We start from the raw sequence: 27,104 nt of genomic DNA on the forward strand, positions 1-27,104 counted from the left end.
AATCGTGACCGATCGAGGGGTCCAGTTTACTTCCCGATTCTGGAGGGCCCTCTGTCGGCTCCTGGGCACGTCTCTCGACTTCTCTTCAGCGTATCATCCTCAAACCAACGGCCAAGTGGAGCGGATTAACCAAATTCTGACCACCTACCTACGCCACTTTTCTAACGCCCATCAGGATAATTGGGTCTCTCTTCTACCTTGGGCGGAATTCGCTCATAATAATCATTCCAGCGAATCAACGTCCAAGACACCGTTCTTTGTGGTAACTGGGCTAAATCCTGGGGTTCCATTGCCCTTTTCCGCATCGTCTGGAGTTCCTGCAGCAGACACTCTCGCCAAGGAGTTTTCGCAAATTTGGAAGGAGACCAGAGAGGCGCTCGAGCTAGCCAACGTCCGAATTAAGAAACACGCGGACAAAAGACGAAGGGATCTACCCCCGTACCAGCCCGGGGACAAAGTCTGGCTTTCTACCAAACATATCCGCCTGAAAGTCCCTGCTTACAAATTAAGTCCTCGGTACATCGGGCCTTTTGAAGTACTTGGGCGCATTAACAAGGTAGCCTACAAATTGAGGTTGCCGGCGTCACTCCGGGTCCCTAACGCCTTCCATATCTCGCTCCTTAAACCTGTGGTCTTGAATCGGTTCCAACCAACCTCCATGTCCCCTCCCTCGCCAATTTGTTCTGACAATGTCTTTGAAGTAAAGGACATCCTGGCTATGAAAAGGGTCAAAGGTAAGACTCTTTTTCTTATCGACTGGAAGGGTTTTGGCCCAGAGGAGAGGTCCTGGGAGCCCCGAGAGAATGTCGATGCCCCCCTTATCATGAAAAGATTTCTAACCAACCTCAGAAGGAGAGGGCATATGGGAGGGGGTACTGTGACATCGGCGGTCGTGCCCGCCGATGCCCCTTTAGCGGCGGTGCCCGCCGCAGCTTCCTCTCACCTGCGCCCCCCGGTTCGCGCGTTCCTCCGCGCTGCTTGCCGCTCTGCTGCGGGTAACCGCGACGGCCTTAGGCCGCGCACGCGCGTTCCCCCGGCCTCTTCCGTTGGCAGGGGGCGTCGCTAGGGGAGGGTCTGTAGGGCGCACTTCCGGTCTCCGCATATATCAGGCGTCCGCTCTATTCTGAGGGCGCCTGATGATTGTTTGTGACTTGCAGCACCCATCGGCCCTACCTTCTCCTGTGTACCCTGCCTATCCTTGCTGTTCCTTTGTCTGCCCTGTTCCTGGTCCGTGTCTGTCTGCCTATCTCCTTCCTGTGGTCCTCGCTGTACCTTTCCTGTAGGCTTCCAGCCATTTCCTACTGCCCTCCACCTCGCTACTCCTGCTCTGTCTGCCAGTCCTCCGAGTCGTCCCTGCTGGCTCCGGCTGTCGCGGTTCCGCCCCCTGCGGTCCTGCCCCTAACGATCCCTGTACAGGGGTCGGTCTTCACCAGGTGTGCTCGGCCCAGGGGCTCCGGATCCGCGATCCAGAGGGTCCACTCTTGGACGTATTAGCCAGAGGCGTCACACCGTCTTTCTGACGACCACCGCCATTCACCACAGGAATTTCACACTTCTCTTGTACACAGACCCGGGTACCTTCACTTCTTTATTACTATCGTCGTGGCGTCCTTCGTGGCTTTTCTCACTGTGGCTGCCCTAGGCATATCCACCACAGCACTTTACCAATCTAAGTATGCCGTCCGTTTGGGCTACTGTCCTCTGGGCCACCCCACGTGACCATCTCAACTGTCAGTCCCCTCCGGAGCCTTTCTACTGTCTTTTTCTCCTCAGCAGAACATCCTCTCCACTGTGCTCCTGTCGCTGACTGACCCTTACAGAACCTTCCCTCAGCCTTTTATACTTCCAGTTCTGTAACTCCATCCCTCATCACCTGACAGTTTCTCTGACCAATGGCAGTTATTCAGTCCCACTCTTACACTCTCCACTGCCCTCTAATGGTCAAACTATAATACGGCACCCTTTCTCTTTATCTCAATGCTTTCACACCTACACTGCGCTACCCCTCTGCCTCTCACTTCAGGCAGGTCTGTCCGTCAGTCCAACTTCCCTACATATGCGCCGACATGATCAACGAACAGGAGCCAAAACACAGTGTGAAAGCACACTTTATGTAAAATTCTTTCGATCTAGTTTTGAGCCCACAATACCATGTATAGCAATATATGATTCTGATTACCCCAGTGGCTCCTGCAGCCTACCGAAAGTAAGTTGGCTCCAATATGCAATACACTATATATATATTATGCAGTGAGTGCTGAAAGTATTCAGACCCCTTTAAATTTTTCACTATTTGTTTCATTGCAGCCATTTGGTAAATTCAAAAAAGTTCATTTTATTCTCATTAATTTACACTCTTTACCCCATCTTGACTGAAAAAAAACAAATGTAGTAATTTTTTGCAAATTTATTAAAAAAGAAAATGAAATATCACATGGTCATAAGTATTCAGACCCTTTGCTCAGTATTGAGTAGAAGCACCCTTTTGAGTTAGTACAGCCATGAGTCTTCTTGGGAATGATGCAACAAGTTTTTCACACCTGGATTTGGAGATCCACTGCAATTCTTCCTTGCAGATCCTCTCCAGTTCCGTCAGGTTGGATGGTGAACGTTGGTGGATAGCCATTTTCATGCCTCTCCAGAGATGCTCAATTGGGTTTAGGTCGGGGCTCTGGCTGGGCCAGTCAAGAATGGTCACAGAGTTGTTCCAAAGCCACTCCTCTGTTATTTTAGCTGTGTGCTTAGGGTGATTGTCTTGTTGGAAGGTGGACCTTCGGCCAAATCTGAGGTCCAGAGCACTCTGAAAGAGGTTTTCATTCACGATATCTCTGTACTTGGCCGCATTCATATTTTCTTCAATGGCAACCAGTCGTCCTGTCCCTGCAGCTGAAAAACTCACCCATAGCATGATGCTGCCACCACCATCATGTTTCACCAAGGCTCTTCTCCCATGATTGTTCAGTTTAGCTGGACGGCCTTGTCTAGGAAGACTTCTGGTGGTCCCAAACTTCTTCCATTTAAGGATTATGGAGGCCACTGTTCTCTTAGGAACCTTGAGTACTGTAGAAATTCTTTTGTAACCTTGGCCAGATCTGTGCCTTGCCACAATTCTGTCTCTGAGCTCCTTAGCTAGTTCATTTGACCTCATGATTCTCATTTGGTTTGACATTCACTGTGAGGTCTTATATAGACAGTTGTGTGCCTTTTCGAACCAGTAGAATGGAGTGACGTGTGCACAACCGTTGGAAGGTGCTAGAGTAGGTTCCCACACCATGAATATATAACAAGAAACTCGGCACTCGACCTAATGTGATCAAAAATTGGCAAATTTAATGATGTCCACAACATAGCAAACAGAAACGTTTCGGTCTTATTACAAGACCTTCATCAGTCACTTATTACTGTTACTGAGGGATATGAGTGAACCAATAGATTCACTTGCGTTATAGATAAATCAGGTTGTTGTGGGAGTAGCCACCTGTAATAAAGGTGGTATAGCCAAAATAGATATCCACCGCTAGTCTCTTATATGATATGAGACTAGTGGTGGATACCGCGTCCATCACGCCACATTGGCACGGTGCGCACTTCACAATCTACATTCAGATTGGCCATATCTATTTTGGCTATACCACCTTTATTACAGGTGGCTACTCCCACAACAACCTGATTTATCTATAACGCAAATTAATCTATTGGTCCACCCATATCCCTCAGTAACAGTAATCGGTGACTGATGAAGGTCTTGTTTTAAGACCGAAACGTTTGTTTACTATGTTGTGGACATCATTAAATTTGCCAATTTTTAATGACATTAACTTGAGTGCAGAGTTTCTTGTTATACCTTCCTAAATCAAGTCCCATCAGTTTAATTAAACACAGCTGGAATCCAATGAAGGAGTAGAACCATCTGAAGGAGGTTCACAAGGAAATGGACAGCATGTGACTTAAATATGAGTGTCTGAGCACAGGGTCTGAATACTTATTACCATGTGATATTTCGGTTTTTCTCTTTTAACAAATTTGCAAAAAAATTCTACATTTCTGTTTTTTTCCTTCAAGCTTGGGTGCAGAGTGTACATTAATGAGAAAAAAATGAACTTTTTTGAATTTACCAAATGGCTGCAATGAAACAAAGAGTGAAACATTTAAAGGGGTCTGAATACTTTCCGTACACACTGTATATATTTACATATATAGTATATTGTATGTGTAGTGTCGGTGGTGGGGTGCCGAGCTGGGGGGTAATAGGGGGTGGTCCCACTTCTTACCGCGCAGAGATGATACAGAGACACGATGAGGCAGATTCTGGGTGCAACAGGTCCAAGTTTATTGCTCACCGTCCGACTGACGGTCCTCGCGGTACACCGCGATATCTCTCTCTCTGCCCTCCGTGTTCAGGGCCGCTCCAACACCGTATGTTACACTAGGGACGTATTTATACGTCACGTCCCGTCTCACACTGTGACAATCCTGACAGCTCGGTCACTGTGGCCGCCTTAGGCCCGTACACCAACAGCACTTTACTGGTCAGTTTCGTCGTAACACATACGGTGTCTTCCACCCAGAGCCTTGTCTCTGCTGCGGTCCTTTCCTGTCAGGACCACCCCCCTGATGTTTCCTCTCCTCAGTCCCCCTGGTCGGATTCTCCTCAGGGCACACAGACTGGCGAAGTCCTCCTGTCACCTGGGCTCCCCCTGGGGACTGGAACTTTCTGGAACCCTCCCTCAGTATTTTTAACTTCCCCGGTTCCTTGAAACTGTCACTAACTGTCACCACGCCCCCCATGACCAACGGTTTCTAAAGCCCTAAGCTGCTGTAAAGTCCTTTGCTCACACTCCACCCTGCCATCTAATGGTCATCCCAAGGTACTGCACGTCCACTACACTTTTCTAGTTGTTTCCCCACTGTAATCACTGTCTCCTACCTACACTGTGCAAACCTATCTTTCTTCACTCTGACTAGTCCGTCCGTCCGGTCACCTTCCCTACACTCCCCCTTCCTTTGTCCATTGTCGTCCTCGACAATCGTCATCCCTGCCTTCGTCGTTCTGAATCTACACCTACATTCTGTTGTCGGACCAGAAGTTGAGCCAAACCCACTATCTGCGGGGGCCGAACCATACTGGGAGCACTATGCTCTGAGCAGCCTACTGCTACTCACCAGCGCGCACGCCACATGACAACGTCTTTCAAATTGGGCAAGGTACACCCGTATTCTCTCTACGGCGTGTATCTTTCCCCTACTCTCCCCTACTGTTACCTTTCACTATCCGGTACGCCATGATCGAGGCCACTCACCTACCAGATCATTGCCGGCGCCCGCCTTTCCTTCTTCAGGGGTGTCCGTGGTGTCGGGGGACCTGACCTAGGACGGCAGTCTTTCTCACATCTTCCCATTCATTTTCCTTCTTTCAATTACATGTCATGGTCGGCGTCCCGGTCTCCCAGACCTTCTCAACTCGTAGACCCCTTTCGGATCTCAACTCTTCCTTTTGGTCCCTCGGACCTTCCCGCACTCGGACCTGTTGCATTTTACTTTTAAAACCAAAATATAACATAACATTGCATTTCCTCTTTCTTCCTCCCCCCTTCCTTGGACCTGGACACTCCTCCACTTTTCCGTATCCCCGTTCTGTCAGGTAAAAAAGTAAACACAAACTATCCTGTAAGAGGAACATAGAAAAACAGACATAAAAATCACAGATAAACATTTCTTTTTTTTTTTAAAAGCTGACCGCGAACTGTCCTTTTGACCTGCACAACGGTGCAACGAACTCCTGACAGTTCAATCCTCCTTTCGGTGGTCAGTAGTATGGGACCCCACAACCGTGGAGCTCCCAGGATGCAAGAAGTGTCCCTTTCTGCAAGTTAGTATAAACGAGCCGTCCCGGGGGTCGTGCAGCCGCCATGCCAGCCTCTCCCCTCTCATGGAGCAGGTTCCAGACTTCCTGCCCCCTGGCCCTCTTCTTCTCTATAACTCCTGTGACCCAAACAGAGGGTCCGGCATGAGCCCTGGAGTCCGGTGGGCGGGACTTAACCGAGGAAGGGCGTGGATCAGAGGCGGCCAATGATTTTTGCGGCTCAACAGCCGCTGGGGCCAGGTGGCAAATGGGGACAACCGGGTCCTCGGAGGCTGGAATCACAGGGCCCACTAAGTCGGCCGCAGTCGACTCCAGCAGCGGCATAACCGCGGCCTCAGGACAGGCCGCATCCACTACTTCCAACAGAGCCGGAGTAACGGCCGATTTCAACGATGCAGCTGCTATTAGCAGGGGAAGCGCAGCAGCGTCTTCTTTGGGTGAGCTCTGCACTGGTGACTCCGGGCGGGGTAGTTCGGGGACATGAGCGGGGACCTCGCTCAGCTCTGCATACACCACGGGGCCCGTGGTAACTAGGCCTTCCGGTGCGCAGGGGGCCGCGTGCTGCAGCAGAATGGTGGGGGCCGCTTGCGGAGGCACTGGTAGGGCCGGGGGTACTCTCACCTTCCCTGGCGCTGCGGCCTCCGTTCCATCATCACGCAGTTTCCCCCGCAGCCTCCGTTCCTTGCTCCACTGTCCTGCGGGCCTTCCCTCCGGACTCGGGGGCTCCGCTGAGAAGTCCTCTGCTGGTATTGGTGGCAGCCGTTCTCGCTGACTCCCCTCAGGCTCCGCTCCCCGGCTCAGCATCCCGCTGCCTGCCCGTAAATCTGAAGATGACTTCTGGTGCAGCTCCATCTCTCGCCGCCATTGCCACTCTAGGCGGCCGATGCCCCGACACCCGCAGCATCTCATACCGTCCATTGGGCAGCACTCGAATGGCGTCAGACAGCCGCAGCCAAGTTTTTCTTCTGTGCCACTCCTCCTGCTGGGTGGGGCGTTGGCAGACCTTTCCATCCATCTGCCAGGGTCCAATATATGGAAACGTCGGTCTCCGGGCATATATTGCTTCCTTTTGGGGTACGTTGGAGGGGGTCCCAGTCCATTCTGAACAACTGCAAACACCCGGACCTCTCCTCTGCGCTGAAGTAATACCGCCATCTTGGGCAGAATCAGCTACTGCCTTGGATCCTCTGCAAGCAACACAGATCCGACACAGCGTCCCAATTTGTAATCCACAGGTCAGTAATTTTTAGTCCACAGGTGTTTATAATCCGAAATAGAGCAGTCCAAGTTTTCCTCAGTCCTTCAGTTGCAGGCCTGCCGCAGAAGATAGCGTATTAGCGGCGGCGATCCTGCCGACTACGCCAAATGTAGTGTCGGTGGTGGGGTGCCGAGCTGGGGGGTAATAGGGGGTGGTCCCACTTCTTACTGCGCAGAGATGATACAGAGACACGATGAGGCAGATTCTGGGTGCAACAGGTCCAAGTTTATTGCTCACCGTCCGACTGACGGTCCTCGCGGTACACCGCGATATCTCTCTCTCTGCCCTCCGTGTTCAGGGCCGCTCCAACACCGTATGTTACACTAGGGACGTATTTATACGTCACGTCCCGTCTCACACTGTGACAATCCTGACAGCTCGGTCACTGTGGCCGCCTTAGGCCCGTACACCAACAGCACTTTACTGGTCAGTTTCGTCGTAACACATACGGTGTCTTCCACCCAGAGCCTTGTCTCTGCTGCGGTCCTTTCCTGTCAGGACCACCCCCCTGACGTTTCCTCTCCTCAGTCCCCCTGGTCGGATTCTCCTCAGGGCACACAGACTGGCGAAGTCCTCCTGTCACCTGGGCTCCCCCTGGGGACTGGAACTTTCTGGAACCCTCCCTCAGTATTTTTAACTTCCCCGGTTCCTTGAAACTGTCACTAACTGTCACCACGCCCCCCATGACCAACGGTTTCTAAAGCCCTAAGCTGCTGTAAAGTCCTTTGCTCACACTCCACCCTGCCATCTAATGGTCATCCCAAGGTACTGCACGTCCACTACACTTTTCTAGTTGTTTCCCCACTGTAATCACTGTCTCCTACCTACACTGTGCAAACCTATCTTTCTTCACTCTGACTAGTCCGTCCGTCCGGTCACCTTCCCTACATATGTATATATGTATATATATATATATATATATAATGTATACTAAAGGTACATTGGCAGTAGTATTACGTGGCACACATAGAAGAATTTGGGTCCTATAGCAAAGATCAGGATGAGCAACTATTATAGTGCCCTGTTTTTCCACTCAAGGCAGAATGGAGTATTTGTCTCATTCTCCATGCCTTTTCCATGACCCTTGGGTGCAATCCCAACTCTCTTGTTTGCTAACAGGAGGGAGTAATGCATAAGGTTTCACCACAAAGACACACAGAATTGGACCAGCCAAGGTCAGGGCTCCTTTCTCTATAGACACAAGTGCTCACAGCAGCCATAAGGTGCCTCTCATGGCATGTTTGCACTTAGAGTTTATGTTATAGTACTGAAAAATGTCACATTTGCTCACTATATAGCACAATATTAGTTCAGTTAAATATGTAACTTTTTTTTCAAGTTAAAATAGTAGTAAATTCTCTGAGGGAGAACATGTCATACAACACTTAGTAAAAAAAGGTTGTCCATAAAACTAAGACAAAACAAACATAACTTTAAAACCTTGGAAATTTTTAAACAAATGAACCAGCTATGGTTAGAGTATACCTGGATAAGTCACTGATTCTCACATTGCAGGGGGTTCATTTGTGGCTGCTGTGTGTTAATTAAATTCTGCATATCATGGCAAAAAGTCCTACTGATTGTCCTCAAGAAACCTAGACAACTATCCTAACTTGGCTTCTCCTTAAGGAGTTTTGGCAGAGTTAAGACTGACGTGATGAAGAATTGTTTAGAATAGCCAGACTGTGTGGTTTATTAAGAACTTGGCAAAAGCACTAGTTATTGGAAGATGAGCTGACATAGCTGAAAATGGTTTCTAATGCTATGCAGGTGCTCTCTGAAGAACTACATATCTATGTGTTTTTGGTAATGGCTTACTGTACCAGATTTGTTATTGCCAGACTGAACAAGGATGAAGTCTACGTGATTGAGTACACCGTAAGCCAAATAAGTCATGAAGTAGCTACAGAATACAGTACAGAGCAAAAGTTTGGACACACCTTCTTATTCAAAGAGTTTTCTTTATTTTCATGACTATGAAAATTGTAGATTCACTCTGAAGGCATCAAAACTATGAATGAACACATGTGGAATTATATAATAAACAAAAAAGTGTGAAACAACTGAAAATACTGTATGTCTTATATTCTAGGTTCTTCAAAGTAGCCACCTTTTGCTTTGATTACTGCTTTGCACACTCTGGGCATTCTCTTGATGAGCTTCAAGAGGTAGTCACCGGAAATGGTTTTCACTTCACAGGTGTGCACTGTCAGGTTTAATAAGTGGGATTTCTTGCCTTATAAATGGGGTTTGGACCATCAGTTGTGTTGTGCAGAAGTCTGGTGGATACGTAGCTGATAGTCCTACTGAATAGACTGTTAGAATTTGTATTATGGCAAGAAAAAAGCAGCTAAGTAAAGAAAAACGAGTGGCCATCATTACTTTAAGAAATGAAGGTCAGTCAGTCCGAAAAATTGGGAAAACTTTGAAAGTGTCCCCAAGTGCAGTGGCAAAAACCATCAAGCGCTACAAAGAAACTGGCTCACATGAGGACCGTCCCAGGAAAGGAAGAACAAGAGTCACCTCTACTGTGGAGGATATGTTCATCCGAGTCACCAGCCTCAGAAATCGCAGGTTAATAGCAGCTCAGATTAGAGACCAGGTCAATGCCACACAGAGTTCTAGCAGCAGACACATCTCTACAACAACTGTTAAGAAGAGACTTTGTGCAGCAGGCCTTCATGGTAAAATAGCTGCTAGGAACCCACTGCTAAGGACAGGCAACAAGCAGAAGAGACTTGTTGGGGCTAAAGAACACAAATAATGGACATTAGACCAGTGGAAATCTGTGCTTTGGTCTGATGAGTCCAAATTTGAGATCTTTGGTTCCAACCAACGTGTCTTTGTGCGACGCAGAAAAGATGAACGGATGGACTCTACATGCCTGGCTCCCACCGTGAAGCATGGAGGAGGAGGTGTGATGGTGTGGGGGTGCTTTTCTGGTGACACTGTTGGGGATTTATTCAAAATTCAAGGCATACTGAACCAGCATGGCTACCACAGCATCTTGCAGCGGCATGCTATTCCATCCGGTTTGAGTCTAGTTGGACCTTCATTTGTTTTTCAACAGGACAATGACCCCAAACACACCTCCAGGCTGTGTAAGGGCTATTTGACGAAGGAGAGTGATGGGGTGCTACGCCAGATGACCTGGCCTCCACAGTCACCAGACCTGAACCCAATCGAGATGGTTTGGGGTGAGCTGGACGGCAGAGTGAAGGCAAAAGGGACAACAAGTGCTAAGCATCTCTAGGAACTCCTTCAAGACTGTTGGAAGACCATTTCCGGTGACTACCTTTTGAAGCTCATCAAGAGAATGCCAAGAGTGTGCAAAGCAGTGATCAAAGCAAAAGGTGGCTACTTTGAAGAACCTAGAATATAAGACATATTTTCAGTTGTTTCACACTTTTTTGTTAAAGGGAATCTGTCACCCTTTTTTTGCCCTATTAGCTGCCGGCATAGACATCAGGGGCTTATCTACAGTCTATGTCTATGCCGGCAGCTGAAAGGCCAAAAGAAGGGTGACAGATTCCCTTTAAATATATAATTCCACATGTGTTAATTCATAGTTTTGATGCCTTCAGAGTGAATCTACAATTTTCATAGTCATGAAAATAAAGAAAACTCTTTGAATGAGGTGTGTCGAAACTTTTGGTCTGTACTGTGTACTGTATATGTGTACCTCCAACTTTCAGACAGACAAAAGAGGATCTGTTGTCTTGTAAAGCCTTTTTGCATCATGTCTTTCAAGGATCTTATAAAAATCAAATAAAAGCTAAAAGTTGCAAGCATAGTGACAGCTAAAGCACCCAATACAGCGATAGCTGCATACCCTAATGTACAAGTATTGGAATTGGGCTTCATATTACTGTCCCAGCCACCAGCTTCATCATAAAGTTTGTCAAATGCTACAAAGTTCTAGCCTGTTGTCCCACTTTTTAAAGTGTCTATACTCAATTTGTCACCATATTTGACCTATGTAAACTATTAATATGGACATACAGGTTATAGATGGCTGAAAACAGTCCTACCTGTGTGTCTCATATCAGATGTGCTGTTGCTGAGAAATCACGTTTTATCACTTTATATAAATTACCTCTTCCAGGCTCCAGGGTAGGATGGTGCCTGGAGATAACTCTGCCCCCAGAGATTATTTTACATAAAGGGGGAGTTAGCAGTGTGATATGTAATAGTTACCAGTGTGATGTATAATGGTTACCAGTGTTACCAGTGTGCTGTGTAATGGCTGCTCTCTGCTCTCCTGATCTCCCTGCAGAGCTGTGGGTGATTATACCTGACACATCTGCAGGTTCCTCTCAGCTTCAGCCTTGAGCTCACAGGCAGACAGGGTTGCAATATTGTTACAATTCAGCAAAGCTTAAGAGAGCTGCAAAAATGTATTTGCAAGAAGACAAAGTTCAGTTCTCCTGTTCTGTTAGCTACTTGCCTCACACTGGGAACTCCTTTTTATTTAAAAGAAGCTCTGGAGGCAGAGTTATTTTCCAGGTAACGTCCTCCCCATAGCCTGGAAAAGGTCATTTACATATAAGAAAAATGTGAATTTCTCTGGAATAAGCCATCAGATCACAGATTTCAATGTATCACTTTTTTCATTTTCCTATGACCTGGATGGCTTAGGTGGGTTGATCCTACTGACAGATTCCCTTTAAGGCAATGCCAAGAAAATACTAGTGGGGGAAGTAATGATTCTTAATGAGACCTAAGTATGAAGTCTTACAAGTAAGACTTCATGGGAGAAAAGCTCTTACAGGCTCGCTGGACCATGTATGGCTCATCAAAACAGAGTAGGATACTCTTAGAACAGGAGACATTGCCGTATATTCAAGACTATATAATAGTGATTTTGATCCTTTACAAACAATTATTAACTATAATAAATTATTACAAATCAATTATTATTTCTAATTTAAAACTATGCTGAGGTTAGCTGAAGGGCTTATTACCCAGTGTAATGATTATCCAAAATGATCACTTGTAGTAATAATTGTTTCCAATAACTGGCTGGTGTAAACAAGTTCAATGAGTGAATGGTCAGTGATCACTGATCCCGTCTTTTATGCTGAACTAAAAATTATCACTGGGCCATGTGTGTATTCAATAGATGTGCTGATGACAGTAAATATAAAGGCACCGTATTTATTTTTAAATATAGTGGCAATAGGTGAATTTTATAAACCAATCACGGATTGTCTTGCTATATCGTTGATTTGTGCTTGTTGCAGGCAATTGATCTACGCATGTAAACGAACCCTTTTTTATACAAAAAGATGAATATAGTAAGACTTAAATACGAGCACTAAAGAAAGCCCAGCAACCAGAGTATAATTAACCATAAATCTTTAGTATTATATAACTTTTTTTTTAAATTATAACCAAATGTGGCAAGGAATTCAACACTCAGTATTTCATTGTTAGCCATAATTACCACCTTGTAAATTATGCAATAGTGGTTTTAGCAGTTATTATAGAACTATGCTAATGATATCTATAAAGATTACATACGTTTAGTACATTTAAACTACATATTTTCATTTATTTACACATGGAAAGAGTCATAGTCAATAGTAAAGTGCAAGTGCAGTCGATCATAGCCATATTTGTAACTATAATCACACAGTATAGTTACATGATTAATCAGTATCCTTATATTATAAAGTGATAAGTGCAGTCAATCATAGCAATCACTACTAACCAGATAATAATCAAACACTATAATACATAACCAATCATTGTTCGTAAATGTAGCAATTATCTATATTATGTATGACTCTGATTGCAGAGCTGTAGTAGATTATAAGTTGACAAGTACCATGAATCAAACTTCATATACTATTGTCACGTGGAGCCGTTCTGTGTGACACAGCTCACAGGCTGGTAACTAAAACAACAGGACGCAGCACGTGATACTGTCCTGTGTGACATGGCACGCAGGCCAGTAACTAAAACGACAAGACAAGGGGTAGGGAAACAGTTACAACGGTGGGCCCTGCGATAGGGAAAGGGGACGTGGAGACCTCCTGCACTTCCCTGAGTCAGTGTGTTAGGCGTCGGATTTCTGGAGCTGCACAGCGGGAATCCCGAGCCTTGCCTCCGACGGTCTCCCATTCCTCCCCAGCCGCAGAGGAGCTTGCTCAACAAACTCGTCGGTCCCGGCGCTCTGTCCAGACCAGCTCCGTGGGTTTGCTTGCTGCTGCCACCCCTGGTTCAGCTTTGGCAACACATGCTGCTCAGCAGCAAGATCCTCCAGGGACTAAGTCCTCATGTCGGGCCACTGAGCATGCCTGTGGAGTGATCTCCCATTGGAGATCAAAGGTCATGTGCTCAGGTCCTGCTCGTGTTCGGATTGGCCCATCCGAGAAGCAAGGAGGATCACGGACGCCTGCGGCTATAAAAGGTTCGCATGGCCGCTCGGCCATGCGCTAAGATAGACTCAAATAGTTTGGTGTGTATGATGATGGATGCATGTATCTGGTGTATGACTCATTATGAAACCCCTACCCTTTGATACGTCTGTTGTTAGGGTTTAGAGACTGAGTCAGTGCCTGCTAGTGGCTAGCCTGTAGGCCACAGTGCATACCGGCCGTCTGCACACTTGCACACGCCATTTATTTGATCCCTGTTGCTATCGCAGTCGCGGTGTCGGGCGCTAGCGGTCTAGAGGGACTTCAGTCCTGCTGTCTAAGGGCTGAGTTCTGTGACGTTACGCTAGCGCTTACTCTGCCGAGCTCTGTGAGCGAAAACAGGCTACGGCATCTATTATTTGCGGTAGTGCGGCTCTAAGTCATAAGAGTTCGCCTCGGTACACCTTGGGTGAGGTTAACCCCGTGTGTGCCGTTATTTCACCGCCATATCGCGTCCGCCATTACCGAGCAGCAGTTAACACCTCTGCACGGTGGACCTCGGGCTGCGAACGCACCTAAACACCATCTTATTATTTGGTGTGTTCCGCCAGCCCTTAACACAGTGTCCTTAACGCTCCTAATGTTACCTATGCCGGTTCCGCACCGGGCGCCGATCACTAACCTGTCGCCCTAGCACACCCTACACCTATCCCTTGCTAGGGAGCTGGGTGGCGCAGGCACTGGCCCCACCGCTGCACTAATACACACTAAGGAAAAAACACAAACAGGGAAACACCATTTAGCTTTACTATGTTGCAGTTGCTCCTGAATCACTGCCACCAAGCTCTGTCAGAGCTAAGGAAATCCCCTTTCACACCAGGCTCTGTCAGAGCTGCTCTCCAGCTCCTTCCTCCACCAAGGATGGTTGAAATGAACACTATCACCAACACCTGTGACTCTTTTATATCAGAGCCAGCAATCACACCTGCATTATAATCATGTGCACTAAACAACAGAAACTAGAGTGCAGTGACGCTCACCATCACCAGGGGTAAACTTAGAACAAACGACACCATAGTGCAATAATCCTAATGAACACCGGGGGCAAAAACACCTTAAGCACAGCTTAGGGGAAAAAAAAGGTTACCTGTGCTTTATATCAGTCCTGATCCATCATGGATCATGACAACTATAGATAGTAAATTATCATTAGTGTGCAATATACCATGGTGGATGCTGCAACGCAGATTGTAATTCAAAATAAGTTGCACTTACATGTATAAACAGTGGTTATAGTGGAGTCCTCGTCACCCAAACATGCTTTTTGCCATTTTTTTTATCAGGAGGTGTAAAAGATGAATATGTTCTACAGTGATTCGATATGAAATGGTAAACAGTCTCCAAGGAAGTAAATAATGCCTTTTTTTATGAATTAGGTTAAAATACAATGCATAGTAAAACAAAATAAGATTTTTTTTACTTTATTTGTTATTAATTTTTCAGGTATATTTTGCTGATGGGTCTTCAGGATCGAAATGAGAAGCTATTTTACAGAGTTTTGACATCAGACATTGAAAGATTCATGCCCATTGTATATACTCCGACTGTGGGCTTGGCTTGTCAACAGTACGGCTTAGCATTTCGAAGACCAAGGTAATATAAACCCACGTTTAGAGATTAATATTTCAATATCTTTATTTAATAGTAGTAATAGAGGTTGTCTTGTTGGAACAGAGCTGGAACATAGCATACTACAGAAAAAGGAAGATGATGTTGCTTTGTTTGTGGCTCATGTTTTGACATTATTTGTATTGACCGAAATTTATTTTTTCGTATATTTATTCAGGAGTGGAACAAGGTACTTTATTTTTCAGATTGAAAAGATGCAATTTTTTCCTTAAAATTTGGGAGGAAATGAGGGTACATTTTATAATCCAAAGTGAGCTTACCATGGGGTGGCGATAGTGGATCGGGGTCTCAAGATGAAGGTTTGCTGCTTCAGGAGGCCAGCAGCAGGTGTGAGGCGATGCTGCAATGCCTGGGCTCTCATAAGATGTTGGCTCTGGTGAGCGGAGTCCCCTTTCCCATAGATTTCCCTGCAGTGGGCTACGAGAAAATGGCCACCGGAAGCGGCCCATGCACAGATGGGGATCTTGGGAGACAAGATCTTGGGAGACAAGATCTTGGAAGACAAGATATTGTTTCCCAAGATCTCAATCAGCGCATGCGCTGCCTGCGGTGGCCATTTTCCCGAAGCCCACAACTAGGAAATCATTGGGAAAGGGGACTCCGCTCAACGACGCCGACATCTTCTGAGAACTCAGAACCTGCAGCATCACCCTGATCCTGCCGCCGCCGACCTCCAGAAACAGCAACATTGCCTCCTGTGACCCCACTCCACCGCAACCGTCCCCCCGATAAGCTACCGTTAAAACAGACTATAAGACGCACCACCATTTTATTTAAAAAACATTTTTTCCTATTTTCCACCCAAAAATTTGAGGTATGTCTTATGGTCTGGTGCGTCTTATAAAGTACAAAATACGGTGTTTTGATGACCTAGTGTGTACCCCACAAAGTGGCTATCTCCATGGGTTACCAGATGTATAGTGTTTTTCATGCACACAGTGTGATTTATGACTAAACTGCATGTTGTAACACATTGTGAGACTTACTGACAGGCAGCACATAAAGGGTTAATCTTCCCCACAGAGGGTTGCTCATGTGACCCAGCTCTGCTTGGTACGCAGAAGCTTCTGAAACAAACTCCCCTGGTCAATCAGCCAATGACTGTAGCTGTAAAAGTCACTTGAGAGAGGGAGGAGCTAAATCCTGCAAGGTAGTAAGAATTAAGTCAGTTGGGAGGTGTCAGCCATTTTCTGAGAGGAATGAAAGAGGAAGGCAGATTGCAAGAGAAGGAGTTTTCTTCCCCTGACTACTGGGTCTGGAAGAAACTAATAAAAGAAGCCTTCATCATAGCTCCAAACCGTCCCAGGTTCAACAGGACCATCCCAATTTGAGCTTTGCCCTGTCTTCTAAATACCCACCTATTCTTCATTTACATTTTAAAAATAATAAAAAGGAAAATGGGCCGATGTAAAAGTTTGGGCACCCTGCATGGTTAGTACCTAGTCGCACCTCCTTTTGAAAGTATCACAGCTTGTAAACGCATTTTCTAACCAGACTGTCAGGAACACTGCACTTGCTCACTGAGCTACAAAAACAGTGCTCAAAGATACCTGTGGAGCGGGCAGCAGCGGTGACGATGCATGCTCCAGGACCTGAAGCACGTGACTGCTGGGGGCGTGGCCTAAGCTCCACAGAGCTAGGAGCTGCAGGGAAGCTCCTAGAAAGGTAACTACAGGACAATGTTACCAAGGGGCATAGACAGAGACAGAAACCAGATCAAGCCGGGTCAAAGCACGAGATAGCAGGACAGTACCAAAGGGTTAGACAGAGCGAATAGTCAGGAAGTAGCAATAGATCAGAAAACCAGAACGGGCAATGGACGGTACAATAGGGACAAACTGCAACGGAGTAACAATAGCCAAGCCAGGAGGTCAGAACCGGAGAAGACAATAGTACCAAAACGAGAGACGGAGTATAGAGTGAGGGAACAGGCCGGGTCATACACGGGAATCAAACAAGCAATGCAGAATACACACACACCAGGGGGTTGGTCAGACACACAGCCAGAATAACAGTATAGCTGACAGAGAATGCTAGTCTGGAGTGAGTATAAATACCCCTCCCAGATCCAAAGAGAGGCCGGCAAAAGTTAACCCTGTGAGAACAGGACATTAACCATGTCCTAACCATGACACAGACATTCTTTCAATTTTTGTTTGAGGTATTTTCACCCATTCTTCCTTGGATGTACTGCTATTTTGAGGTGTAGCCACAGATTTTTGATGATGTTCAGATCAGGGGACTGTTAAGGTCATTGTAAAACCTTCAGCCTGCGCCTTCTGAGGCAATTTACTGTGGATTTTGATGTGTGTTTAGAATCATTATCCATTTGTAGAAGCCATCCTCTTTTCAACTTCAGCTATTTACAGATGGTATTGTTTGCATCAAGAATTTTTTAAAATTTCATTGCATTTATTCTTCCCTTTACCCACGAAATGTTCCCCAAACCATTGATTGCAACACAATTCCAAAGCATGGTTGATCCAATCTCATGCTTTCCTTAAATTCTGTACCCTCTTTTCTCCACACAAACCTTTTTTAACCTCATCAATCCACAGGACTTGTTTCCAAAATGCATCAGGCTTGTTAAGATGTTCTTTTGCATACATCTGATGCTGAATTTTATGGTGAGGACGCAGGAGAGGTTTTGTTCTGATGACTCATCCATGAAGGCCATATTTGTGCAGTAGAATAATGTACCACAACTCCAGTCTGCTAAATCTTTCTGAAGATCTTTTGCTTTTGCAGTCAAGTGGGGGTTCTGATTTGCATCTCTGTTTAGAATCATTATCCATTTGTAGAAGCCATGCTCTTTTCAACTTCAGCTATATACAGATGGTATTATGTTTGCATCAAGAATTTTTTAAAATTTCATTGCATCTATTCTTCCCTTTACCCATGAAATGTTCCCCGAGCCATTGGTTGCAACACAATTCCAAAGCATGGTTGATCCAATCTCATGCTTTCCTTAAATTCTGTACCCTCTTTTCTCCACACAAACCTTTTTTAACCTCATCAGTCCACAGGACTTGTTTCCAAAATGCATCAGGCTGGTTAAGATGTTCTTTTGCATACGTCTGATGCTGAATTTTATGGTGAGGACGCAGGAGAGGTTTTGTTCTGATGACTCGTCCATAAAGGCCATATTTGTGCAGTAGAATAATGTACCACAACTCCAGTCTGCTAAATCTTTCTGAAGATCTTTTGCTTTTGCAGTCAAGTGTGGGTTCTGATTTGCATCTCTAGCAATCCTATGATCAGCTCTTACTGAAATTTAGCTTGTTTCTCTCAATTTTTCTTAATTATATAACAAATGTAATAAATATGGAATGTTGAGGACATGTTCACACATACAGTAAATGTTACGTTTTTTCAATTGTTCAATTGTTTTTTTCTGCATACTTTCTGCCGGTGTCAGCACCACACGATTCAATAACAATCTTCCCTGATTATTTCATGTTTGCTGCATTTCTTTTATGCGTGTTCCCCCATTTTTAATTCATTTTTGGTGCAGATGTCAATCCAGGTTTTTAATGCATTTTTAATAGTACAGAAAACCTTTGATTCTGTGCTGAAAAATGCAATGCCATGTCTTATGCGTTTTTTCAAGCTCCACATAGAATCCTATAAAGGAAAAAATGCAAGAAAACTGATGAGTCTTTAGATACACCGAGGGTGGAGATTTCATAAAATCACAAGCACTTTGCTTGGATATTTAGGCCATGCTGCGCTTTTTTCCACAGAAATTGCCCAGCAGCTATTTAACGGGAACCTGTCACCAGGTTTGGCTGACATGAGATAAGACCACCACCTATTATTATATTATTATTCTATTCTAATATGCTATGCTTTATATATATACCCTAAACCCGAACTGCATGACAAGAAAAAGATCTTTCATTTTACTCAACTGCGGAGTGGTTCAGTACAAGGGGCATCACTGGTCTTGATCCGGCGCTTCCCTGCTTTTTGGTATGCCATCCTCCTTCTTACTCCATGTGGAAGATACATCCCTACGTCATCCATACAGTCTTCCCGCCATCGCGCTCCTTTTCCAGGGCAGAGTAAAGTACTGCAGTGCCCATGCACACCTGGGTTTTTTGACCTTTCCTGGCACCTACGCACTGCAGTACTTTGCTCTGCCCTCATCAAGTGACACCCCCCGGACAGGACCGCCCTGCAGGTGAGTATAATAAAAGGTCTGTTTCTTGTCTTGTAGGTCGGGTTGGGGGCAGATATACAGCATTATAGAATGCTGTAGATCAGGCCTGAAAGGTGGTGGCCGTATCTTTTATCGATCAGACTTGGTGAGATGTTTGCTTTAAGTAAGTTTTTCATTGACATCCAGTAGCGCTTCAGAGTAAAAAATACCTGGCTGAGTTCCTACAGCCAAAGTCTGATAAATGCTGCCCACAGATTGGACAGCATATATCAGCTGTCAGGTTCCCTTTAAGTGCTGTCTTCTGACAAGAGTGATGTGATTTAAATCTCAGGGCCCAGTCCATCTGTCTCTCCGATGTGATGTGGCCACTGGATGGGAGTCTTGATACTTTCCACCTCCTGGCCTCCACAACTCTCCTTTGGTTAGCCAGTCTGTCGCAATATCATTGATGTGGTGTAATGCACATGTGACATCATGCCACGCTAGCTAACAATAACAAGAACTGCAGATCTTGGGAGATAGGAGGCAGTTCTGAAGGCTCCCATCCAGCAACCACAGATTACTGATGTGGTCTATGGATCAGATCCCGCGAACCAATTCACGCCAACTCTACATCTGGCCAAGTAGCACTTCCCTATGTATGGACAGAGCAATCATTGCAACCTATCTGTGTAATCGCTTGCTTGGACAACATCTACACTAACTCACTGTTCCCTGTTCCACCGGTGAACTATCCTGAGACTGCGGAGGAATTAAATTTAGTGATGACATGCTGTAAGGCTCCCTTTTTCAGCAAATAAATCGTTCCCACCACTGCCCCATGCTTACAGCAAGTTGGTGCCCTAGACAGTTGACTCCTTCCTACTCTTTACCCTGAACCCTGATTTACAGTATCATAGGGATTCATTCAGAACTAAATATTAAGTTGGTATTGGCTCTTAAACTTTTTCACCTAACATTTGGGTCAAAGCTTCAAAGCAATGTGCGCTGCTCAGTCAATGTAATTTTCTGTTTAGAACTGAATCACAGCTTTTATGAAATTCCGAAACTTCTGGCAATGAAGTATATAGGCTTATGCACATCATAAATATTAAATTGCACAGTTCAGGCTTCCAAGCTGTGTTTAATTGATTCTTACTTCTGAAGAGTCTTATGCAGCAGCATTCAGACCATTATAATAACATGTAATCAATGCTGCAGATAGTGGCAGAGCAGTACTGGGAGCAGAGGTTGAAGTGACATCAGGTCATAACTTGGACTCTCTGTTCTACATGAAACACTGGTATTGAAGAAAGTGGAAGATGCCATTATTTGTTAACCCTTAGTTGATGGGAATAATCGCACATTTAGAATTGTTTGTATACTTGCTTAATATTCACAGTGTAAAACATCTGTATTTTGTATATGAAATATTGTAATGCTTTCAGCTTCCGCTTCTTTATGTTCTGCCTCCTATTGGTTACACACTACTTTTCTAGATAACTTGTTAATTTGTTTTAATGGAATTTGTACTTTCTTCAGTAATTTCAAAATGAACTTCCGGGTTGTGCCTAAATTTTGTGGCTTTTCAAAGCTTTTACACCAGAATTCTAGTTATGGAAACTAATAAAGTGTAACTATAATCGGGGTAATTTGGTATCAGTTAAGGTATCTAGCATTTGGCAATACCCTAATTAAAAATGAACATATCTCCATTATAAATAAAGGGCTACGTCTAATGGTTTTTGTGTCTGTCATACAACAAATACAGCTTACACAAAACTGATGGTGGCTCCGGTGATGTATTCCAGTTCTGGTGTCATTTATCCATATATATGTAGTGATGGTTGTTCTGGTGCTGTAATCATGTAGTAATGATGATTCTGGTGAAATATATTCATCACCAGAACCATCATCAGTACATGGTTAGAGCATCAAAGCCATCAATGGTACATGAATGTGGCACCAGAAACATCAACAATAAATTAATACATCACCAGAACCATCATCAGTACATGAATTTCACCAGAACCACCATCAATACATAAATACATAACCAGAACCACCATCAGTAAATGAATACGCCACCAGAACCACCATTAGTACGTGAATGCATCAATAGATCTACCATCAGTACATGAATAAATCAACAGATCCACATCAACAGACCAACATCAACAGTACCATCAGTACAAGAATACTCCACCAGAACCATGAAAAGTACATGACCAGACCAGAACCAAGAGTACTTGAATGTAAGAACCAAGCTAAGGCTAGTTTCAAATTTGTGGACGGAGGAGCTGCGGAGGGTGAGGACTTCCTCCTTGAAGCTCCGCCTACTGCCGCACCTCTGTCAGCTCCGCCTATCTTTAACATTGGGTGCGCAGTTTGTGCAGATGTATGCGGATGTCTCCGCATGCGTTGTTTTGATGATGCGGCGACCCGCGTCGAACGCAACATGTTGGAATTTGTTTTGTTTGCCACATCATCAAAACGACGCATGCAGAGGCATCTGCATACATCCGCACGACCTGCGTACCCAATGTTAAAGATAGGGTACACAGGCCGCATGCAGAAGTATGCGGACATACAGTGGGGAAAAAAAGTATTTAGTCAGTCAGCAATAGTGCAAGTTCCACCACTTAAAAAGATGAGAGGCGTCTGTAATTTACATCATAGGTAGACCTCAACTATGGGAGACAAACTGAGAAAAAAAAATCCAGAAAATCACATTGTCTGTTTTTTTTTCATTTTATTTGCATATTATGGTGGAAAATAAGTATTTGGTCAGAAACAAGCAATTAAGATTTCTGGCTCTCACAGACCTGTAACTTCTTCTTTCAGAGTCTCCTCTTTCCCTCACTCATTACCTGTAGTAATGGCACCTGTTTAAACTTGTTATCAGTATAAAAAGACACCTGTGCACACCCTCAAACAGTCTGACTCCAAACTCCACTATGGTGAAGACCAAAGAGCTGTCAAAGGACACCAGAAACAAAATTGTAGCCCTGCACCAGGCTGGGAAGACTGAATCTGCAATAGCCAACCAGCTTGGAGTGAAGAAATCAACTGTGGGAGCAATAATTAGAAAATGGAAGACATACAAGACCACTGATAATCTCCCTCGATCTGGTGCTCCACGCAAAATCCCACCCCGTGGGGTCAGAATGATCACAAGAACGGTGAGCAAAAATCCCAGAACCATGCGGGGGGACCTAGTGAATGAACTGCAGAGAGCTGGGACCAATGTAACAAGGCCTACCATAAGTAACACACTACACCACCATGGACTCAGATCCTGCAGTGCCAGACGTGTCCCACTGCTTAAGCCTGTACATGTCCGGGCCCGTCTGAAGTTTGCTAGAGAGCATTTGGATGATCCAGAGGAGTTTTGGGAGAATGTCCTATGGTCTGATGAAACCAAACTGGAACTGTTTGGTAGAAACACAACTTGTCGTGTTTGGAGGAAAAAGAATACTGAGTTGCATCCATCAAACACCATACCTACTGTAAAGCATGGTGGTGGAAACATCATGCTTTGGGGCTGTTTCACTGCAAAGGGGCCAGGACGACTGATCCGGGTACATGAAAGAATGAATGGGGCCATGTATCGTGAGATTTTGAGTGCAAACCTCCTTCCATCAGCAAGGGCATTGAAGATGAAACGTGGCTGGGTCTTTCAACATGACAATGATCCAAAGCACACCGCCAGGGCAACGAAGGAGTGGCTTCGTAAGAAGTATTTCAAGGTCCTGGAGTGGCCTAGCCAGTCTCCAGATCTCAACCCTATAGAAAACCTTTGGAGGGAGTTGAAAGTCCGTGTTGCCAAGCGAAAAGCCAAAAACATCACTGCTCTAGAGGAGATCTGCATGGAGGAATGGGCCAACATACCAACAACAGTGTGTGGCAACCTTGTGAAGACTTACAGAAAACATTTGACCTCTGTCATTGCCAACAAAGGATATATCACAAAGTATTGAGATGAAATTTTGTTTCTGACCAAATACTTATTTTCCACCATAATATGCAAATAAAATGAAAAAAAAACAGACAATGTGATTTTCTGTATTTTTTTTTCTCAGTTTGTCTCCCATAGTTGAGGTCTACCTATGATGTAAATTACAGACGCCTCTCATCTTTTTAAGTGGTGGAACTTGCACTATTGCTGACTGACTAAATACTTTTTTTCCCCACTGTAGGTGGAGCTGACCGGAGGAGGTGCGGCAGTGGACGGAGCTTCACGGAGGAAGTCTGCAGCCCTCCGCAGCTCCTCCGTCCGCAAATGTGAAACTAGCCTAAGTACAGCGATCAATTGTAATATCAAGTCAGCCCCATAAACAATTGTATAACATGAACCTACAACTCTACAACTCCCAGTATGCCCTTAACAATGGTAAGGAGATACTGAGAGTTGTTATTAACAGTCATCATCAAACTGTGGACCATACAGGAACAACAGTACTGATGAAATTTAGTCAGTATCACAAATAAGCATTTACATCCGGGTACCTTATAGATTACATTTTCTAAGGAGTCTTGTTTTTCTTTTCATCTCTATCTTATCTAGACGCCATGATGACTTTTTCATATCCACAGCTGTTCTCTTCAGACCTCCCTCTTCTGCACCACATCCCCACACGGTGCCCTTAAAAATAACAGTGTCATTATAATGTCCTCAACATAAAAGTATCTTTTCATATTATAAGCTAAATAAGCCTCCTATGGTATATGACCTCCAAACTGCCTACCATTATCAGCTATAACCACCACACCATCCGCCCTTATGAACCACAGCTAGTGTTGAGCGATACCATCCGATACCGTGAAGTATCGGATCCGATTGGATCGGACCGATACCCAAAAAGTATCGGGTATCGCCGATTCCGATACCGGAAACCCCATTCAAGTCAATGGGAATTAAAAAAAATGGGAATTAAAAAACCCCTTTCTTTACTTGTACATCCAGTTCGGGAGGGGGGAAGAGTGTGGGCGGTGCTTGGGCGGACACTGTGCGTGTCTGTGTGTGCGGGCGCGGTCTGTGCGGGCCTGCCGGGGGTCTGTGCGGGCCTGCCGGGGGTCTGTGCGGGCTGACGGGGGTCTGTGCGGGCCTGCCGGGGGTCTGTGCGGGCCTGCAGGGGGTCTGTATGGGCTGCCGGGGGTTTGTACGGGCCTGCCGGGGGTCTGTGCGGGCTGTCGGGGGTCTGTGCGGGCCTGCTGGGGGTCTGTACAGGCCTGCCAGGGGTCTGTGCGGGCTGCCGGGGGTCTGTGTGGGCCTGCCGGGGGTTGTGTCTGTGCAGGCATCGTCCGATGGGACTACAAGTCCCATCGGGCTATGCCTGCTACAATGACAGTGATTGACACATTAGCCAATGATGGGACAGTAGTAGTCCCATCATCCGGGTAATGTGTTGAATGTAAAAAAAAAAAAAAACACATACATACTACATACATATATACTACATTCATACAACATACATACCTACTACATACTACATACATACTTCATATATACTGCATTCATACAACATACACACATACTACATACATACTTCATATATACTACATTCATACAACATACATACTACATTCATACAACATACATACATACTACATACTACATACATACTTCATTTATACTACATTCATACAACATACATACAACATACATACTACATATATACTACATTCATACAACATACATACATACATACTATATGCTACATACATACTACATATATACTACATTTACAACATACATGCATAGTACATACTACATACATACAACATACATAAAACATGCTACAGACATACAACATACATACTACATACAATACATTCATACATTCATACAATACATACATATAGACATACAGTACATATAACATAGAGTACATACTCACCATCACTTGTCACTTTGATCCCCGAAGCCAGTGTCATCTTTAAAAAATATTAAAATAACAAACAACTGATATACTCCCTGATCCGCAGAAATCCACGAGTGTCCCACGACGATCTCACGTGGAGAACAGCAGCATCAGCTGATGCCACCGCTCTCTAGGGGCCCAGGAATACAATGACGGGATGTAGGTATCCTTCCGCACTGTATTCCTCCGCCACTGTAAAAAAATAGTCCCTAGTCTCACTTTTGGCATTGCTGTGTGAGAAAGTTCCCACGCAGCTTTTGCCATAAACTGAGACCAGTGAACTATAGTAACCTCTCAGTGATGCACTGCAGGAGATCGTCGTGGGACACTCGTGGATTTCTGCGGATCAGGGAGTATATTGCTTGTTTGTTATTTTAATATTTTTTACAGTGAGATGACACTGGCTTCGGGGATCAAAGTGACAAGTGATGGTGAGTATGTAGTCTATGTTATATGTACTGTATGTCTATATGTATGTATGTATTGTATGAATGTATTGTATGTAGTATGTATGTAGTAAGTATGTATGTATGTTGTATGAATGTAGTATATATGTGGTATGTATGTAGTATGTATGTATGTATGTTGTATGAATGTAGTATATATGTAGTATGTATGTATGTTGTATGAATGTAGTATATATGTAGTATATATGTAGTATGTATGTATTTATGTTTTATCAATGTAGTACATATGTAGTATGTATGTATGTATGTATGTTGTATGAATGTAGTATATATGTAGTATGTATGTAGTATGTATGTATGTTGTATGAATGTAGTATATATGTAGTTTGTATGTATGTTGTATGAATGTAGTATATATGTAGTATGTATGTAGTATTTATGTATGTATGTATGTTGTATGAATGTTTTATATATGTTGTATGTATGTAGTATGTATGGGTTTTTTTTTGTTTTGTTTTTGTTTTTACATTCAACACATTAGCCGGATGATGGGACTACTACTGTCCCATCATTGGCTAATGTGTCAATCACTGTCATTGTAGCAGACATAGCCTGATGGGACTTGTAGTCCCATTGGACGATGCCTGCACACACACACAACCCCCGGCAGGCCCGCACAGACCCCCGGCAGCCCGCATAGACCCCCGGCAGGCCCGTACAGACCCCCAGCAGGCCCGTGCAGACCCCCGGCAGGCCCGCACAGACCCCTGGCAGGCCCACACAGACCGCGCATCATGATGACATCATTTCAGCAGCCAATCACAGCCACAACACTGGCTCATTGCATTATGGGAACTTCCGATTCCGGTATCCGATATTGTAAAAATATCGGTACTCGGTATCGGAATTCCGATACAGCGAATATTGGCCGATACCCGATATTTGCAGTATCGGAATGATCAACACTAACCACAGCCTATACCATGGCTGTTCCTCTCTAATTACACTTCCTATATCTCCACACTGTTTCCCCACTATGATTACCCCTCTCCATATTGTTCCTCGATTTCATGCTGTCCCCTTTCCATATCTATTCTGTGCCCCTTTTCACACTTTTCACATACTGTCTACCACGCTGCCCTCTTCAAACTGTAACCAGTCCTCAAATTGTCCACCTACACAGCATGATGGTCACCACACTCGCCTATATAGTATGATTTCCGCCACAGACCCCCAATTAACAGTGTGATGTCCAAAACAGCCCCCATGTATACTATGGTGGCCCCCACAGCACCCCATACAGTATTATGACACATAAATAACACCCCAAACAGTAAAACAGTATGATATTCACCACAGCCCCCTGTCCAGTATGGTCACAACAGGCCCTAGTATAATGACCTTCACAGCCCCATATACAGTATAGTCATCACAGCTCCTTATATACTTTACTGTCACCC

At 44.8% G+C, this 27,104-nt stretch overlaps 1 protein-coding gene across 1 annotated transcript in view; it reads left to right on the forward strand.

Moving 5' to 3' along the window:
* Positions 1-27,104, forward strand: part of ME1 (malic enzyme 1) — a 458,080-nt gene that overhangs the window by 119,194 nt on the left and 311,782 nt on the right. Inside the window, exon 3 of the mRNA XM_073589660.1 lies at positions 14,987-15,136. Coding sequence (XP_073445761.1) covers positions 14,987-15,136 — 150 coding nt within the window. The remainder of the gene's footprint in view (positions 1-14,986; positions 15,137-27,104) is intronic.

The sequence above is a fragment of the Dendrobates tinctorius genome, unplaced genomic scaffold (assembly GCF_039654945.1).
Source record: "Dendrobates tinctorius isolate UK_male_01 unplaced genomic scaffold, ASM3965494v1 ptg000111l, whole genome shotgun sequence".
Lineage (NCBI taxonomy): Eukaryota > Metazoa > Chordata > Amphibia > Anura > Dendrobatidae > Dendrobates > Dendrobates tinctorius.